The sequence below is a fragment of the Rhizophagus irregularis genome, chromosome 7, assembly GCF_026210795.1.
Source record: "Rhizophagus irregularis chromosome 7, complete sequence".
Classification (NCBI taxonomy): Eukaryota; Fungi; Glomeromycota; class Glomeromycetes; order Glomerales; family Glomeraceae; genus Rhizophagus; species Rhizophagus irregularis.
This window is the reverse complement of record NC_089435.1, coordinates 2276690-2297507: the sequence shown is the minus strand read 5'-3', so window position 1 is coordinate 2297507 and position 20818 is coordinate 2276690. Positions and strand designations below refer to the sequence as shown.

The 20818-nt window shown below is 27.3% G+C and overlaps 4 protein-coding genes across 4 annotated transcripts; 3 read left to right on the top strand and 1 right to left on the bottom strand.

Moving 5' to 3' along the window:
* Positions 1 to 4629: 4629 nt before the first annotated feature.
* Positions 4630 to 5247, top strand: OCT59_027303 (uncharacterized protein; the record flags this gene model as incomplete). Its single annotated transcript, XM_025330124.2, has 1 exon — positions 4630 to 5247. The coding sequence occupies one exon, from the start codon at positions 4630 to 4632 to the stop codon at positions 5245 to 5247; it is 618 nt and encodes a 205-aa protein (XP_025184088.1).
* Positions 5248 to 7073: 1826 nt separating this feature from the next.
* On the top strand, positions 7074 to 8683 carry OCT59_027302 (uncharacterized protein; the record flags this gene model as incomplete). Its single annotated transcript, XM_066136868.1, has 2 exons — positions 7074 to 7466; positions 7934 to 8683. The coding sequence occupies 2 exons, from the start codon at positions 7074 to 7076 to the stop codon at positions 8681 to 8683; spliced, it is 1143 nt and encodes a 380-aa protein (XP_065993312.1).
* A 2062-nt stretch (positions 8684 to 10745) lies between these two features.
* Positions 10746 to 11372, top strand: OCT59_027301 (uncharacterized protein; the record flags this gene model as incomplete). The annotated part of the gene is made up of 1 exon (XM_025310261.1): positions 10746 to 11372. The coding sequence occupies one exon, from the start codon at positions 10746 to 10748 to the stop codon at positions 11370 to 11372; it is 627 nt and encodes a 208-aa protein (XP_025184089.1).
* A 3308-nt stretch (positions 11373 to 14680) lies between these two features.
* Positions 14681 to 17855, bottom strand: OCT59_027300 (uncharacterized protein; the record flags this gene model as incomplete). Its single annotated transcript, XM_066136867.1, has 9 exons — positions 14681 to 15177; positions 15259 to 15286; positions 15374 to 15543; positions 15618 to 16634; positions 16703 to 16813; positions 16880 to 17337; positions 17409 to 17590; positions 17668 to 17688; positions 17774 to 17855. 9 exons carry the CDS (start codon positions 17853 to 17855, stop codon positions 14769 to 14771), a joined length of 2478 nt encoding a protein of 825 aa, XP_065993311.1. The 3' UTR covers positions 14681 to 14768.
* Between the last annotated feature and the right edge of the window lie 2963 nt (positions 17856 to 20818).

Genomic DNA, 20818 nt, shown 5'->3' with positions numbered 1-20818 from the left:
CTAATACGGATATCCGTAAATGTATCATTTTCACGGAATTTTTACGAATGCCACGGAGAAACAATAGATAAAAATTTTTTTATAGGGCCTAATTTCTTTTTCAAATAGAGTTTTACTTGTACTTTTTTTAATCATCACTTTACATGCTTACGTGACGGGTAAAATATTCATATAATTTCTTAAATTCTTTTCTCCATTTTTTTTAATAAACCATAAATTGAGGAGCAAGATTCATAATTAATTATTAATGTTGTCAGAAGTTATCTAGAAAAAAAAAGGTGACACTCGACGATTTCTTTTCTTTTAATCTCAAATGTAACATACGCCGATAAAAAAAAAAATATTTATAACGGTCGAGCAGATAAGTCGTATGTAATAACTGTAATTAAGGATTACAAAAATTAACGAAAATGAAGGAGAACATTATTCCTCATCATTTAGTACCGGAGAAGCTGTTTATCCCGTTATTCATCTACAAAAGAAAGAAAGTTCCATATCAATATTTGGCGCAGGTTATTTATATCTCGAAATTTTATTTTATAATATTCAAATTAATTGCATTAATAAAAACTTTGGATAAATGAATAGAATAAATGAAAAATACTAATTTGAACATTAAATTTCAATCTGATAAAACTATATTAGGAATCTTTTAATGTTTCTTGATAAAGCATAATGAGTTGTTTATTTAATTAATTACATTTAGAATAATCTCTTTAATGGTAATTTATTTATCGGAATCTTATTCCTACGAAAGTTCTTTATTATTTCTCAATGAATTAACTTATTTTGGTTTCTCCATCATTCCCAATAATTTTATCATATCGGATTATTTCTTGTTAATTGATACATAAGTGTGAAACTGGTTGTATTAGAGAATTTTTTTTTTAAAAAAAAATAGATATATAATTTGTAAATTCATTAACACTAAACTTACAATATCTTTATCATATGATCGAAAGGATTTTTTAAAAAATATAGAAAATCTTTGTTTGAATTTGAATGTTAAATTTCTTTAACGTGCTACTAGTTAATATTTTTCCTAAGAATGTTATCATGGAAAACTTTGCACAATAATTCAAAATCAAATATTCTTAAAAAAATTAGATATATATATCAAATTATTTATTTAGTTATGTTTATATGAAATCAATTTAATAAATTAATAAAGTGAACAAATCGGTTTATGGTTTATATAACATGTAATTTCTATTTGTTGCTGATTTAGCCAAGTCTTTAAAAACTTGTTGTCACCTGATCACCACGTTGAGGTGCAGCAACATTGATCAGGGGGAAAGGGGAAAACGAAAGGGAAGGGGAAAATGAGAGGGAAAGGGAAATACAAAAGAGAAAGGGAAAGACGAAAGGGAAAGGGAAAACGTGAAGGAAGGGGAAAACGAGAGGGAGAGGGGAGAACGTGAGGGAAAGGGAAACGAGCGAGAGGGAAAGGGGAGAACGTGAGGGAAAAACGAAAGGGAAAAACGAAAGGGAAAGGGAAAGAGAAAAAAAGGAAAGAGCGAGAGAATACACAAAAATACACATACCACCCACCATCCACATACAATACAAACCCACAACCCACATACCTAAAGGAAGATGTAAAGAAAAGGGGCCTAAGAGAAGACCTAATAAAGAGAAGACCTAGACAGAAAAGATAGAAAGAAGATAGGCCTAAAAAAAGAAGATAAAGAAGACCTAAAAAAAAGATGACAAAAAAAAAGAACCTAAAAATATTGAGACATTTATATTATTTAAATTACATACTCGATTACTCATGACGAAACCCACATTAAGATTATGTAATTTTATAGATTTATATTTTATATTTAGACTTGCCATCAAGTTTTTACATTATTAATAAAAATATATTACTAAGATCTTATGTCATAAGTTGCAATTTTTTTCGCATGAGTAACTTTTTTATTCATATGATCGATATGAGTAATTATATTTGTTATTCTATATCATCACGTGCCGGACGGACAGTAGTGGACCTTTGCATAGAAGTATATAGTCCTTCGTTACACTTCGGACTAATAAATACTGAGAACCTAGATATGCTTACATGAACGAGATAAAAAAAAATAAAATGTCCATTGAGGATTATATATTATCGTAATATCACTTTAGAATCGATCTTTCGAAATTTGCTTCAAGAGTATTGACGCGGGAATGTCCGACAAAATAATTTTTTTATTGTTATTATAAGAAATTTATGTGAGTTAGTTTTCCCACAGGTGTCGCCGATTTATTTTTCAGAAGTTTATAAGCACGATCGGTATTATAATTTCTATATACTTTCCAACCTTTCTTCCCTTTATAATTTTGCGTTAACGAAATCAGAATTTCTCCAATACCATAATGTTCATGATGTAAAATTAATCATATGAATATAAAGAGTTTTAAATCTAAGCAGGTACAAAAAAATTTTTCCAAAAAAAGACCGAAATAATTTTCTGTATTAAATGCATAATTTACTTTGAATGATTTATTAAATTTTACATTAAAAAATTTACAAAAATATGATTGCAATTTTTTCCGAAAAATATGATAGTTACTATCGATTAAAAAATATATTAGATATTAAATAATAAACAATTTAATTTTAAAATTCTTTTTGTTAATTGGATTTTGAAAACATAACAAAATAATTGTGAATAATTTTTATAAAAAAAAAATAAATTTATTTTATTGAACATTTTTGTCCTAATTATAAAAAAAAAACCAAGAAAATAAACAAAATAATCGAAAATTAATGAAATGTAATAATCATAAAAAAAAAAAATGAAATGAAATGAAATAAATTCAATGAAAAGATATAAATAAATAAACTTCACATAAGAAAATTAAAGTTGAACTTTCATTTGCAAAGCTAAATTTTTTATATTACTCTCAGTTTATAAAATAATAATACTATTGATAAGGACCGTTTGGTTATGTTAAAAAATTTATAGTAATGTTATATTTAAAATTAAATATTTTAGCTTAGCCATATAAAGAATAAAAAATGAGTTATCATTCGAACCTTAAAGTAAAATAAAAAAAGAAGAGGAAATAGCTCGTTTATTTTACTCGAAAAATGTATTAATAGAGTCCTTAGCTCTTAGGGGGAATTCTGGAATCCATCTTGCATACTGTAAGAAACAGTTCCGTTTACTAAAATTGAAGCAGTAGGTGTCATTATTTGAATATACTTGGGAAGTAGATTGAGTATAGAAGGATTGTTGTTGAATATCATTTTACTGATAAATAGGATACTGGACTTGTTGCTGAATCTGTTGTTGAATTAGGATTGTAATTATAATGACGTGACAACTGGTAATCAGGAATGTGAGATAGATTAATTCTATCATTCAAGAGTCTCACATTTTCTAATGGGTGTAATTCGGTATAGCGTTTCTCCTAAGTCCATTTCACCGGAGGACTTGTCGCAGAAGCCATTTCATCGAAAGGATGTTTCGGTCATTTCGTCGAATGGAAATTTCTCTGAATGGACATTTCGCCGAATACTTTTCTCCGAATCATCTATTTCATCACCAAATAGGTCGGTCATTCCGAAAATGTTAGCGATTGATATCCTATCATTAAAATTCAATCTAATACCCTATTTTTTTTATTATAAATATAATGAAAATTGCTAAAGCTCACCGGTGGTGACCAGCATTATGATGTACTTTCGACCAGAATTAAAAATCTAATAAAATACTGCCCAGCATTACTACATCACAATTTCACCACCGGTAATGTTTAGCAATACCCAATATTAATTATTAATAATGTTTTTAGTAATAAAATTTCGTAAATATCATATGAATATTCGGAAAATATGATTTCAAATTTTCGGCGTAATGACTTCGGTAAAAAGTCCTTTGATAAAATTTCGTGTGGCGAATTTGTAAGATGAATATTTTATATTACATTTATAGTCAGGAATCAGGATGCTCTAATTTGGATAGCCTAATTAAACATAGGTTCGAAACCCGATACGGAATAACATTGTCATTTTTTTTAATTGATTTTAATTATTTTTAATGACCCCCTATAAAAAAAAATTTCCGATAAATGATCATTTTTCTAGTTTTTATTCCGAAGAAACTCAGTACACGTGACCATAATTTTTCTGAAAAATTTTTTATAGGGACAGCGTAATGCAATTTATTAATCAGGTATCGTGGAATAATTTAATTATTTTTTTAATTAATCGATTAATGAAAAAATAATTAAATGTTAAATATCTTAACTATATTTAATAGAAAAAAAAATAAAGTTGTTTATCATACGGTATACCCGCAAAAATATGAATCCCGACCATGCACGTTGTCGATCACATATATTACAATACACCATGAATAGGATCGACATACGTGACGGGAAGATGCTTCATGCCCTGTAAAAAAAGTCTATCTTTTTTCCGTAAAAGGCTCATATTTCCGGTTCCGGAATTAATAAAAGGCTCATTTTTACGGATAATATTTTCTATAGGTAAAATGTATAAATAATGGCATGAAAACGCATATTAATGATTTTAATAATAATATCATTGTAAAAAATAATATTCTTTATTTTCTTTATTTTTTTTTTTACGACAAATTAAAAACTTCACTTTTCTTTCCATATCATTCTCAGAATATGTTTGCTCAATTATATATTATATATATTTTCTTTTTGGTTTCAGCTGCAGTAGGAATACCTGTAGTAAATTTACAAAATCAGACTTTTAGTACTGATGGTCTTGTACCCACTAGGCCTAAATGCACTGATCCTAATAATGCTAAATATAAAAGCTCCGTTTGCGCTACAAGGAAATTAGCGAGGGTTTCATGTGAATCTAATGATAATCCAGGCACAGTTGTAGATACTAATTTTAGCTGTGGAGATGGCGAATCTTGTGTTGATATTACTTCAAATGATGTATTATGTGTTGACGAAAACAATGCTCTAGTATGGGAAAATAATCATTATTCTGGATTTGCATGTTCAGCACCTGTTTTATTAGTGCCACCACATGAGTCTTTTCAACTTGTAGCTGGAATGACAACATATTCAACAACTGGGGATCCAATACAAGTAGTTGTGCTATTAGCAAAATATGGCGATAACGAATCACGTGAATTTGTAGGACACCAAAATAATTTCACCTTCGCTATTAATCAAGGAAATTTTTCTAAAAATTTGAGTTTCTGCTTCGCTGCAGGCAACGAAGAGGAAATACAAGCTGTAGCTTCTCTAGGATATGTTCTTCTCTAGGATATGTTTTAATATGATGGATGATTTTGTTTAACACCAAATATAAGTGTGAGCAAGCTGCTTTAAATTCTTTTTATAAAATTTGAAATTTAATGAAATCTTATTATAAAATTAGATATAATCTCTATATTTTTGATTGCAATTAATTTTTTAATAAAAATTATTAAATCAAACACTGGTGTTCAACATTACAGTCATACGTATTATTTATTTTTATTACTTATAATATAATTTTTATTATTCTATATTTAGGCCATTCCAATTTAATCTTTAGTTTAACGTCCTCCCCCCCCCTCTATTTTTGAAAAATTCAAGGGTGATTTAAACATATATGTTTGATATGTTTAAATATGCCCCTCCTTTACTAAAATTTAATAGTACCGAGAATTTCCGATTTTACCAAAAATTTCCGAAATTTTTAATATGTTTAATTTTCATGTTTGTTTAAATTATCCCTTCCCCCCCTCAAAATTTTTGGCCGGAAAGGACGTTAAACTAATTATTAATTTGGAACGGCCTTATTAATAGACTAATTTAAATGTTTTCATTAATAAAATGTTATAATTCACATTACAATAATTAATGCATACATATACATATGGGCCGATTTGATGCATTAAGTAGTAAATTTGTTATTTATTAAAATTTTTGTTAAAAAATTTTAATGAAGTATTTTTTTTTTTATATAACAATAATGGTAAAGAGTAACAAATTTACTTTAGTTACAAAATTATCATTTTTGGCAAGATAGTATAAAGTTATAATAATAATAATCGAGGTTCCTTAATGTACATTGAGGGTGTACGATATTAACGTACAAACTGGCCGGAATTACCATAATTTTAGCCAAATTTCCCTTAAAATATCCAATAATATCCATTTTATGCGTTGAATCAGCTCATATGCTGTACTTCACAAATATTTTTCTTAGTTTTTCGATTTTTTTTTTATTTTACAATATTTGCGGTATAAGAAAAAAAAATAAAATATATTTTTTTTAAACCGAAGATTGAGTTTGTGAGATAGATTTTTCTAATGGGTGTAATTCGTTATTACTGATACCCGTACCATTCCGAAATTAGACAACCCCCCGAAAACAAGCAACCCCGGCCTGCATTATAGCGATTTTGACCAGGATTATGACCACTTTGGCCAGAATTAAGTTCAAAAAAATGGTTGTGATCAATTTCACGTGATAATCAACATTGATCAGCCAATAAATTGCAAATGGCCGATTTCACGTGATATAAGAAATTACGCGGACAAAAAAAAAGAAAACTTTATTTTTCATAAATTTACAGGTAATTACCTCCTGACCTGGGATGAAGTCAAACGAAATAATAACAATAATTTTAGCGGACCCAAACCTAAATGGTTTAAACACTTAGAAGATAATTACATTTTAAGCAATTATCGAAGATTAACTTATCCGTTAAAAGATCATTATAATATCCCAAAACGATTACAGAAACCTCCAACAAAATCTTTAAGTAAACACAAAAAGTTCAATGAAGGACTTATCATTGGAATGCATCCATACAAAATTGCGTTATCGGTAAATCTCTAATACAAGATACCGACACACATTCTTCAATTACCACAATAGAACATTACTAATTCTTCACTTAACCAAATTTCACCAAATAATTCTCCACGTTCAATTCCGCTTTGTTTAATACCTTGTCCGGGTTGTCGTTTAAATGACATATACCTTACTAGTTATGATACCCGAGTTAAATGTACAATTAATTCTCGTACGGATAGATTATCCACTTTTAATATTTATCATATGCATTCTTCGTCATCTGAACATAAAAAATACAAAAATGCCATTCATGGAATATTATATCAGCACAAAACCACTTCATTTACTTAGACACAGTGCCCATATCATTCATTTAGCTAGTCATAATATAATTACCCCTTCTCTTACTTCCAAACCTTTACGTCCGTCATTAGATACTACGTCGGATACTTTCGAAATTTCTTCTGCTATTATTAATTCTGCTCTCCTTTGTGACAATTCTATTAAAATTATCCTTAAAGATATAGCCTTTCAATTTATTAACTTTAATTATTTTCAATTTTTTTCAGATGGTTCTGTCTCAAATATAGGAACTACAGATAGTAAATCTGGTTTTGGATGGATACAAACTAATCCTACAATTCCTGGACTTTCTTTCAAAGGCTCGATAATTTTTTCCCGTCCTCTTTCAAAAGTGAAAGTCTAGCTATTCTAACAATTTTAATTGTATTACCACAACATTCAACTTGTTTTATCTATACGGATTCCCAAAATTGTATTGATACATACAATACTCGTTTGAACATGCCGACTATCAGCCCGCGTCGAAGACTCAAACAAAATAATTTTTTAATTTGGGATTTAATATTCTGGATTATAGCTCATAACAAATTAACTATTCAGTTATTGAAAGTAAAAGCTCATAGCAATAACAAATATAATGATATAGCCGATGATTTGGTGAAACAAGGTCGTTATATTTCCGACCCTATCCTTATCAATCACAAATTCTTTCATCAATCGTCTTTAGGTCTTATTAATTTATACAACAATATTTATATTGTTGACCGTAACGTCTGCAAATGGAGTGACGTTCCAATACAATCAAGAAGTTTCAACATGGCAATGAATAATTCAGCGCTTTCACCTATTAATCATTAGATTAAACATGGCCTCATAGACTGGGATTACACTAAAAAATGGATTAATTATAACCCTCTAGATTCTCCCACGTCAGAAAAACTTAGAAATATTCAAGTTGATAAAGTTAAAAAGGCTACTTTCAACTACCCTACAGGAAATATTTTACAACGAAACTACCCAGACCTGTATCCTCTAGGGCGCATTAAATGTACCAATTGTAATACATATGAAGATTCGAATGCACACATCGGACTTTGTCCTAAACATCGTACTTTTATTTCATCTTTATTAGAAAAATACAAAATTAAACTTATAGAGCTAATTAGAAACAACAACGATAGTAGTTTCACATTTGATATAGAATCAAGCATTAATGCATCAAATATGTTCAAATTATTACCAGATATTTTAAATCTGGCGTTATTACCAGATGAACCTTCTTCAAATTCTTCAAATTTAACTATTGTTCCATGTGAACAACCGTGGATACTTTTATTACATCATTTAATTCCAATCGACCTTTCAACTTTTTTTTATAGTTATTACAGCAAAAAATGCGACCGTGATCGCTATTTTATCAAATTTCTATCAGACTTTACTACAGAATTGAAAATTCTCACATGGTCCTCACGTTCCCTTTCTTTTAAAAGGTGGGAAAAATCGTTGAACATCACATCCAAGAAAAAAAAGAATTATCATCATTTACGACTTTCATCTCGGCAAACTCTTTTGCCTCCCACCGATCTTAATCGCCGCATACCGACTTGATCACGTGGGAATTATACACACTATTACTATAATAAAACTTTACCGTATTTTAAACACATCGTCAATATAGACGATTCCGCTAGTATTAGATGGACAACCTGTAATTTTTTACATAGTGGTACTTGGGAATCTTATAGAGACATTCTATTATATGCACCTTGTAATTATTTACCAGATTTATCGTTCCTCAGATCCCCATAGTCTACATTTTTCTTCTTTATTTTTTTTATCCTACAGCCTTTTCTCTAGTGTAAGGTGGTAGGGGAGGCTTCGGTTGACCCTCCACGGTTCTTTTATATTTTTCGCACCAGGGTGGCGCTGTCTTCAGGCGGTTTGATTATAGCATAGTTTAGATAGCGTTTGACTTTTTATTGTAATTGGTTCTTGTCTATCTTTCTATAATCTTGTTCACATGGATATAAAAATAAAAATAAAAAAATAAAATTTTTCGTAAATTTACAACATTCACAATAAGTAAAAATTTTTACAGACTAACCACCAGCTGTGTACATTCTCACAATATAAAAATCATTCAAATTAAATCGATAATCTCTTAAAAATTAATAGCTAAGCTCCCTGTAATTCAATTTGAACAATCTTTGATTTTTCTGAAGAGAAAACGGTGTTCTTTCTAACAAATATAAATCATCATGACCATTACGTCTATATATAGTTATGGATATTTTAAAGATGCATAACCTTATTATTATATAAATAATATAAAATATTCAGTTTGGCTTATAAAACCTATAATAAATAAATGATTAATTAATAATTAATGACTTATAAGTGCTATGCAGTTATTTAAACAATGAAATTTTATATTTTAAGGGTTTAACTTTCTTGTTTTAAGGCAATAAACTTACAATAAAAAATATTTCCATTATTTTACTAAAGAAAAGTCTCTTGTAAAGCCTCTTCATTTATTTTTCGTAAATAACTAGATCAACTGGATGAGACAATTGAATCTGACGCTCAAGACACTAAAGTTTCAGAAAAACTAAGTTTTATTACATGCTAATTAGTGAGGTATGCTGTTATACATATGACATAACGGTATTTATATACTAGGATATGCAAAATGAGATCTGCAAAATGATCGACGGTGTAACATTAACGATTTATATCTTGATTTTCACCAGAGGACTTCGCAGAAGCCATTTAATCGAAAGGATGTTCCACCGAAGGGTCATTACTGAGTCATTTTGTCAAATGGAAATTTCTCTGAATGGACATTCGCTGAATACTTTTCTCCGAATCATCCATTTCACCGACATCAAATAGGTCTGTCATTCCGAAAATGTTAGCGATTGATATTCTATCATTGGGGTTCAATCTAATACCCTATTTCTTTATTAATAAATATTAATTATTAACAACGTTTTTAGTAACAAAATTTTCGTAAATAACATATGGATATTTTGGAAAAATATGATTTAAATTTCGGCGAAATAAGTTTCGGTAAAAATTCTTTCGGCGAAATGTTCATTCGGTAAAATGGCTTCGGTAAAATGTATTTCGGTGAAATACACTTCGGTGAAAAGTCAGGATACTCTAACTCGGATATCCTAATTAAGCATAGATGATAGTTTACCCAAATAAGGATCGTAATCCCGATTGATATTATTAAATATTATTAATCAACGGAATACTATTTCATTTTTTTAATTAATTTTCTTTAATGACCGTGTAGTACAAGTTATTAATCAGGCTCGCGGAATTACAAAAATATAATTAAATTATTTTTTAACTTTATTTAATAAAAATGAATTTGTTTATCATACCCTGTAAAAAGCTCATATTTCCGAAATTAATAACCTCATCACAGAATTTATCGAATTATTTACATTTTCCGTTGAATAAGTCCGTGAAAGGCTCATTTTTACGGTTAAAATTTTTTATAAGGATAACTTGGTAAAATGTATAAATAGTGGCATGAAAATGCATATTAATGATTTTAATAATATCACTAAAAAATAATATTCTTTATTTTTTCTTTTATTTTTTTTTTTACAAGAACAAATTAAAAACTTAACATTTCTTTCCATATCATTCCCAGAATATGTTTGCTCAATTATATATTATATATATATTTTTCTTTTTGGTTTCAGCTGTTGTAGGAATACCTGTAGAAAATTTTCAAAATCAGACTTTTAGCACTAATAGTATTATACCTACTAGGCCTAAATGCACTGATCCTATTTATACTAAATATAAAAGCTCCGTTTGCGTTACAAGGAAATCAGTGAGGGTTTCATGTGAATCTTATGATCTTCCAGGCACAGTTGTAGATACTAATTTTAGCTGTGGAGAAGGCGAATCTTGTATTGATATTACCTCAAATGACGCATTCTGTGTTGACGAAAACAGTGGTCTTGCTCAAGAATGGGAAAACAATCATGTTGATGGAAGAGTATGTTCAGCACCTGTCTTATTAGTGCCACCAGATAAATCTTTTAAACTTGTAGCTGGAATAACAGCATATTCAACAACTGGGGACCCAATACAAGTACAATCGCTATCAGCAAAATATGACGATAAAGATTCAGATGATTATACAGAACAAAAAAATAAATTCAGCTTCAATATTAAACAAGAAAATTTTTCTCATTATATAAAATTCTGCTTCGCTGCAGGCACTCAAGAGGAAGTACAAGCTGTAGCTTCTCTAGGATATGTTCTTCTCTAGGATATGTTTTAATATAATGGATGATTTTTTTATGTTAATTATTTTACATTATAAACAGAATATATAGTTTTTTTTTAATGTATGGTTTTGTTTAACACCAAATATAAGTGTGAACAGACTGCTTTAAATTCTTTTTACAAAATTTGAAATCTTATTATAAAGTTTGATATAATCTATATTTTTGATTGTAATTAATTTTTTTTAACAAAAATTATAAATCACACCACTGATGTTCGACACCATAGTCATACGTATTATTTTATCTTTTTATTTATTATATAATTTTTATTATTCTATATTTATTAATAGACTAATTTAGATGTTTCCATTAATAAAATTTTTATAATTCACATTACAATATTTAATACATACATATAATAATGTACTTCACAAATATTTTTCTTAGTTTTTAAATTTTTTTTATTTTGCAATATTTGCGGTATAAGAAAAAAAAACAATTTATTCTTTTTTGGAGATTGAGTTTAAAAGTACTGATTGTATAAATTCGGTCATAATAACATATATTCTATAATCTATGTCGTCATTTTGCCTACTTGCTATTATTTTACCGACATCACATTTTTCCGAAACCACTTTAACGAATCCCTATTTTGGTGACAAAGGCCATTTTGCCATGTTCAACACGGTATTTGACGATCATGAAATTTTGCCTTACGAAAGCAAGAAAGATTTTCAATGATATAAATTTTTTTGTTTTAAAATCTTGCATTATTAATGCATTTTGTAATCAGTTTGTTACGGCAGTCGCCCGCCAGCACATATGGGCAGATTTGGTTCACTTTGATGATCGACATTCGCCAAATCCGCCCATATGAGTCCAGCATTATGATGTACTTTGGGCCAGAATTAAAAAATATAATAAAACGCTGGCCAGCATTACATCATAAATTCACCGGTGATATTTATATATTAATTCTTTTATACTGTATATTAATATTTTTCTCATTGATCTAATAATTTGACTTTGTCAAATTTTTCACGCGATCTTTTTCAGTATAAATAAAACACGACTGGTTTTTTAACTTCTATATACTTCTCACTCTCTTCCTTTCTTTAATTTTGCATTAACGAAATCAAATTTTCTTCCAATACCATAATGTTCATGTAAAACAAACCATATGAATTATCTGATATAAATAAAGAATTTTAAATAAAAGAAACAATAACTCAAAAATCATATATCAAAAAATTATTAATAATTACTAGAAAAAAAAAAATCTAAATAATTTTCTATATTAAATACATAATTTACTTTGAATAATTTATTAAATTTTACGTTAGAAAATTTATAAGAATCAATAAATTTTACAACTCAAAATTGTAACAATATTTATATTACTAATAAAATACGCTTTTGATTAAAAAAATATATTAGGTATATTAGATATTAGAATAATTAACAATTTTAATTTTAAAACTCTTTTTGTTGGATCAACAAAATAATCCCCTGTCGCACTATGATCACCTTTCATACTAATTTTTAAAAATTGCGAGTGATTAGCTGAGTTTATAAATGACCGGGAATCTTCGTTTAGTTATTTCCCGGTCTCATATAGATAGCCGGGAAATTACTAATTTTAGTTTAAAATAGTTAAGTTTAAAATAGTTAATATTTAACGAGTGACACGCTTCAGTGGATTACCCATGAAATAAATAATACTAATTTTTATAAATAAAAATAAAATAAAATTTATTTTTATTGAACATTCTTATTCTAATTATAAAAAAAAATCAAGAAAATAAAACAAAATAATCGAAAAATAATGAAATGTAATAATAATCAAAAAAAAAATGAAAATAAAATGAAAAGAAATAAAATAAATAAGAAACTAAAGTTGAATTTTCATTTGCAAAAGCTAAATTTCTACCCTCAGGTTATAAATTAATATTGATAAGGACCATTCGGTTATGTTAAAAAAATTGTAGTGATGTAAAATCAAAGCTAATTTATTAACTTAAAATTAAATACTTTAGCTTAGTTGTATAAAGAATTTATCATTTCATGATGGAACTTTATTTCGAACTTAAAAAAAAATAAAAAAGAGGAAATAGTTCCTTAGCCCTTAGGAAGAATTCTGAAATCCTGATACAAGCTCAATTCATATACTAACTACTATGTAACCCTCATAAATTGATAAAAATAAAAAGAAGAAAACTACGATGTAATAATAAAATAAATAAAATAAGATAGAACTAAGAAAAATACTAATCTAATATAAAACCAAAATTAAATCACTAGCTAAAGTAAAATAAAAATAACCCACCCTATAGAAACTGTGGCTTCGTTATACCAATTTTTTAGAATTTCCACATAAGTATAAATGTCAGACTCAAAAGTATATTCTTTTCCAATTATAAATAGCAGCCATAACAAAATTTCAAAGAGATTCTCCCACACTCATTACACAAAAAAGTGATTAGTAACGACGTGACTATCAATTTATCGTAGGATAGAAAACAAATTTTTGAAAGTTAAATTAAATAAACAACATTATGAAGCCTCTGGCTTTTTGTTTAATGTTGAGTATTGGGTATTGAAGAATTGGGAAGTTGGCTGTGGAAATATTGAAGTTTTAAAATATATATATGTATGGCTTGAGTACGTTAGTGAGAGAAAAAAAAATTTTTTACTCTTAATTACTCTTAATTAAAATAAAAAGAATATGCCCGCAAAATCTCCACGATGTGTTACATTCACGAATTCACTGAACAGCTTACTCAGGAGTTTACAGTGAAGGAAATTACAGCCGTTGCAAGATTGATTTTGATTATTAAATGTATTAAAAATATCAATCATTTGTTAGACATGTAAAATTTGTCACATTAATTTTTTAATTTATTGTATTTTTTTTTAAATAATAAATAAAATTAAAACAATACATCAGGTGAAACGTTTTATTTTCCTTCATTATTCTAATGATGATTTACACCATTTACGATAATCTTGTATAAAAATAAGCATCCTTACATTTCTAAAATTTACGAACTTTAATTTATTATTAAAATATAATATGCTCCGATCCCCGATCGTTGATCTCGTGATGCTATTAATTAATACGCCCAAATTTGTTTCCATCAGTCCCGTGTTCTGTGGTGGGTATTGGAACAAAAAAAAAAATACTGGCTAGTTTGTGATACAAAAACAAATGCTTTTAACGTAAATTGTAGTGTTTCGATCTGGCGACTATCCTATCCGCGGATAGGCCAACATATCAAATTTAATTCACATGTTTCAAATTATCACTTTAACAATTCAATTTAATATATAGTTAATATTTTTTTTCTATTTGTCAAATTTAATATAAAGATAATCATAACAAATATACAGTATGAAACTCTAACAGATTGATATTTTAATATCACTCTTGCTTTTCCTTAATCACTATTATTGACCCAATTTTTAATCGATTCTTCAGCTTTTTCAATGATAATTTTTTCTTTTTCATTATTTCCAATCATTTTCTTAAAAGCTTTTTCAGCTTTTTCGTAACACATTTCACATTCATCTTTAAAATCATCAAACATAACAATTTTCAAATAAGCAATAGCAATACAACTAGTTAATATTTCTTCAATTTCCTTTTCACTTAATTCACTTAATTCTTTTTCAATTTCTTGTTTAAAGTTATTAAAACCATCTAAATAATTTTTATAAAAAAATTCATAAAATGTTTCATTAGGTAAGAATTTCCCATCAAATGATTGTAATTTCAAAAATTTGAATAAATTTTCAATTTTTGGTTCTTTATGAATAACATTAACTTCTTGTTGCGATACAGATAAACTTCATGAAAAAAATTTTTGAAAAAAAAATATTAATTATCATCCTCATATTATAAGAACATAAATGAACTTGTATACTAACCCTTCAATTAGTTTTTCAAGACCATCCACTAATAAATCATATAAATATTCGATTAATTTAAGTAAGTGTCATTATTTCAATCCGCTAAATAAATAAAATTATAAAACAAACATACTACTGCCGTTAAAAGAGCACAAACTCTTTAAATAATCTTCTTGCCTTGCTTCTCCCGTTAACATCCTCCTCCTCCCATATGATTTAATTAATTGAGGGACTTCTCTTATCTGTGGAATTATTTGGGACTCAAATAAACTTTCATTATTTCGCTCATCAATTGCAATGAAACTATAAAAAAATTATAATTAATAGGTAACATACAAAATAAATTAATCGTAAGTATAATTAAATGAATTTTATACCTTGTATATTTCGAGGCTAAATTAAAGGTTTTAGCAAGTTTAACAATATGCTCTTTAACTAATGAATCTGGGATATGTTTATTAGCATTTTTAGGATGTTTATGAATAAATGATTTTTTATCATTAAGATCTTGAATCAGTTTCCTTGCCGCTAATCTATGAATCTTTGAACCTTGTAAAGTAACTGGATCTAAAGGAATATCAAGTTTCATAGGGCCATCTTGAGAAGTAGCTTTTAAAGTAATAACTTTCCATGGTTCAATATTTTTTTCTAAAATACAATAGACAATAAATCGAACTCCAGAATAAATGGGTGGAATAATATATGGAGCTTGTTGAACTTTAATATCAGTGAATATATCACTTGGTGGTGGTGGTGGTGGTTCTATATTGTCATCACTCATAAAACTAATAGTAGGTTTATCTACTTCAATTGGAGTCATATCTAATTCCTTTTCATCCAATAAATTGACCTCAGTCCAAGTAATATTATAATCCTTAATTGGTGGTTTTAAAGCATTTTTTAACATTCCAATAACTTTTTTATCCATTCTTTCATCATTTGTTACAAATTGAGCGTATCCTTTACCAGCACGAGCAACAGATTCAACTAAATTATGAGAAACAGAATCACCTATTCCTAACGAAAAAAGACGTAAATCATCGTTCTTTTCTTCTTCATGTTTACTTACAAGTTCTACAATTTGATCAACATTCCGAACTTCTCCATCTGTAATAAGAAATATTGAAGTTGACATATCATCTCTTGAATTTTTAAATACCCATTCTAACACATTATAAACTTTTGTTCCCCTATAATTTGATTTCATTGTTTGAGCAAGATTAAGAGCTTCAGATAAAGTTGTTTCGGAGTAAAGTTCACTTTTTGGAAAAAGAGAATCATAATCAGATCCAAAAGATACTACATTAAAATAACAATCTTCGGGGAGGGAACGTAATAATAATTCAAGTGCTTGTGCGGCTTTCTTCATAGGTTCAACACCCATTGATCCCGATCTATTTAAAACATTTTTTTTTTATTAATTGAACAGAAAATTTCAATTTGTAGTTGAATTATAACATACCTATCAACAACAAAAACTAATTCGGATATGGTAGTATTTAATGAAAATTTTGGAACCAAAGTTAACATAATACAATTAGTTTGTGTTTCAGGATTATACTCAACAAAAGCTCTGAAATAAATTTAAATAATTTTAATTATAGTAATTAAATAAAAAATAATTACGTGAAATATTTACCGTGGTTGATCAAGGTCCTTACTCTTAACCACAAGAATAAAGTCTTTTTCTAAATAAGTAATTTGTTCGGTCAAAGTAATTTTAGATATTTTAGGATTTCCTTCAATATTCATTTCAGTAGAAATTTTATGTGAAGGTGATTCAATATTTTGAATAGCTGAAGTCATTCTACAAGTAACAGCAAGTTCTAAATAAAAATCTGCTTTATTAGAATAAGATACAACATCAGGATTAAGAATTTTCCCATCATTTGAAGATGACGAGTATTCTGAAGAACCATATCTTGGAGCAATATTAGTTGGTAGGACAAATCGAATTTTTTCTGATTCAGAATCATGTTTAAGTTCGGTAACATATGTAATCTTAATGACTACAGTTTGTCCCGATGTAATATTTCCAACAGAACATTGAAATACATCTTCAGATTCAGATTCTAACAAATAAGCACCATGTCCTTTCTAATCATTTAAGAAAATGAAAGTTAATTATATTAAATAATATTTTGAAATTATTTTAAATTTGATATTACCTGAATTGCTTCATTATACTCTTTCGCAGCCTCTTTTGCTTCTTTCACGATACCCTTTACTTTTCTTTGACCATCAATTTCTGCTTCAAACCCGCAGATTGCTGCGGCTTCATAGATAGGGAACTTATAGAGCGCTTCAATAGTGTCTTCTTCAATATTTTTATATACCTGGCTGATCGTAACTAATAAAAAAAGAAATAATAAATAAAAAAAAAACATAATGAATAATCATAATATCGTTTATATAAATTTGACGTACCTTCAGCGATCATATCAACGACTTTAAAAAAAAATTGGCAATTAATCAATTTTGGAACATCATTATAAAAAAATTGAAAAATAAATTATAATCAATATGAACTTACTATTAGCTTCAACAGCAACATTTTGTAAAGGAATCGGTTTTATTTCCTGTTCAACAATAAAACAAAGTCCGTAAATTTGCATTTTTAGAAAAATAAGTGATTTTTTTTTTTCATTTTATTGTATACATAGACATGTACGTTGTGCGTCAATTAACCCTATTTAGGTTATTAGAATCAATATTAACTGATTATTGATCGTAGTACACTCACTGACTCACTAATCAATCAACGAAAATTCGAAAGGTCTTCAAATAGTAAAAATAATTTGATTTCTTAGCAATGAAAATGAAATGTGACTGACTTTCATTTCCTTTTTGTGGAGGCATCCTTTATTTGTGTGCCAGGTTCGTGGCGCAGCAAATTTTTTAAAAACATTTTTTTCTTCAACATAAAGTTTTTAAACTTATACTAGTAGTACCTGTTGACTACATCAACATTCTACACTTTACTTTATATATAATAATAATCGTAATGATTATACATAATAAATAAATAATTAATTAATTAAATAATTTAAATAATTAATTGCCGAAGTAAAAAGTGAAGATCAATGAAATCTGCCATTCCCAACATAGGCAAGTTTATCAATTTTTATTCAAATTCTTGAAATTTTTACTGAAAACTTCAACATTGGATCTATTTTATCTATGTATTTAATATAATTATTACAAAGCTCAAAATTTTACAAATTTGCTTATAAATCAAAAAATATGGAAAATCATATGAAATCTGTCGTTCCCCCCTATAGATAAGTCTATTAATTTTTAGCCAAATTAGCTTGAAATTTTTATTAAAAAAAACTTTGACATTAGGTCTCTTTTATTCAAATGCTCAATATGATTTTTATAAGATTTAAATTTTACAAATTATCTTTTAAAGTTGCCAATTTTTATTATTCTATATTTATTAATAGACTAATTTAGATGTTTATTAATAAAATATTATAATTCACATTACAATATTTAATGCCGTAGCATAATTTTTTTAGAGATTGAGTTTAAAAGTATGCCTACTTGCTATTATTTTACCGACATCACATTTTTCCGAAACCATTTTAACGAATCCCTATTTTGGTGATTTTGCCTTACGAAAGCAAGAAAGATTTTCAATGATATAAATTTTTTTGTTTTAAAATCTTGCATTGTTAATGCATTTTGTTACGGCAGTCGCCCGCCAGCACATATGGGCAGATTTGGTTCACTTTGATGATCGACATTCGCCAAATCCGCCTATATGAGTCCAGCATTATGATGTACTTTGGGCCAGAATTATAAATATAATAAAACGCTGGCCGGCATTACATCATAAATTCACCGGTGATATTTATATATTAATTCTTTTATACTGTATATTAATATTATTCTTACTATTCCGGTTTTACATTTATTTTTTCTCATTGATCAATAATTTGACTTTGTCAAATTTTTCACGCGATCTTTTTCAGTATAAATAAAACACGGACTGGTTTTTTAACTTCTATATACTTCTCACTCTATTCCTTTCTTTAATTTCGCATTAACGAAATCAAATTTTCTTCCAATACCATAATGTTCATGTAAAACAAACCATATGAATTATCTGATATAAATAAAGAATTTTAAATAAAAGAAACAATAATTCAAAAATTATATATTAAAAAATTATTAATAATTACTAGAAAAAAAAAATCGAAATAATTTTCTATATTAAATACATAATTTACTTTTGAATAATTTATTAAATTTTACAACTCAAAATTGTAACAATATTTATATTACTAATAAAATACGAAAAATATGATAGTAAACACTTTTGATTAAAAAAATATATTAGGTATATTAGATATTAAAATAATTAACAATTTTAATTTTAAAACTCTTTTTGTTAATTGGATTAACAAAATAATCCCCTGTCGCATTAAGTGTCACTCATGATCACCTTCTTATCTGAGTTCATAAATGACCGGGAATCTTCGTTTAGTTATTTCCCGGTCTCATACAGATAGCCGGGAAATTACTAATTTTAGTTTAAAATAGTTAAGTTTAAAATAGTTAATATTTAATGAGTGACATGCTCCCATTTATTTCATGGGAAGGGGAACATTAGGGTTTTTTTCCCGAAGGGAAAAAACCCCTATTATTCCCAACTCCCCATGAAATAAATAATACTAATTATGAATAATTTTTATAAATAAAAATAAAATAAAATTTATTTTTATTGAACATTCTTATTCTAATTATAAAAAAAATCAAGAAAAATAAAACAAAATAATCGAAAAATAATGAAATGTAATAATAATCAAAAAAAAAAAAAAGAAATAAAATGAAAAGAAATAAAATAAATAAACTTTACACAAAAAATTAAAGTTGAATTTTCATTTGCAAAAGCTAAATTTCTACCCTCAGGTTATAAAATAATATTGATAAGGACCATTTGGTTATGTTAAAAAATTTATAGTATTAATGTAAGATTAAAGCTAATTTAATAACTTAAAATTAAATATTTTAGCTTAGTTGTATAAAGATTTATTTATCATTTCATGATGGAACTTTTATTTCGAACTTTAAAAGTAAAATAAAAAAAAAGAGGAAATAGTTCCTTAGCCCTTAGGAAGAATTCTGGGATCCTGTATTTCTCGTACAGTATCTTTTACTGTAGGTGTCACAACTGGTAATCAGTATTATTCAAGAGTCTCGCATTTTCTAATGGGTGTAATTCGGTATACTGATATGTAACGTGATAGGTACGTGTATCGTTTGGTAAAGGAAAGTAAAATTCAAATGTATCGTTTTAAGGTACGGAGTTGCGGTATTAGTACTATTTATGTATAAGGCGTATAGAATTGAGTCATGTTGAAATTGTTGAATACTATATCAAGAATTTGTAAATATGCGAAGCTACCTTTCCAGTTTGATCTATTGGTAAAACTAGAATAATCCTGTGCAGTTTGATTATTCGAATTCATGTTTTTTCAAAATCAAATTAATAAAAAGAATTATTAAAACTTACTAATTTTTTGTAAATTTTCTAATTTGAATATTATTCAAAGTAAAAATTTGCATTTAA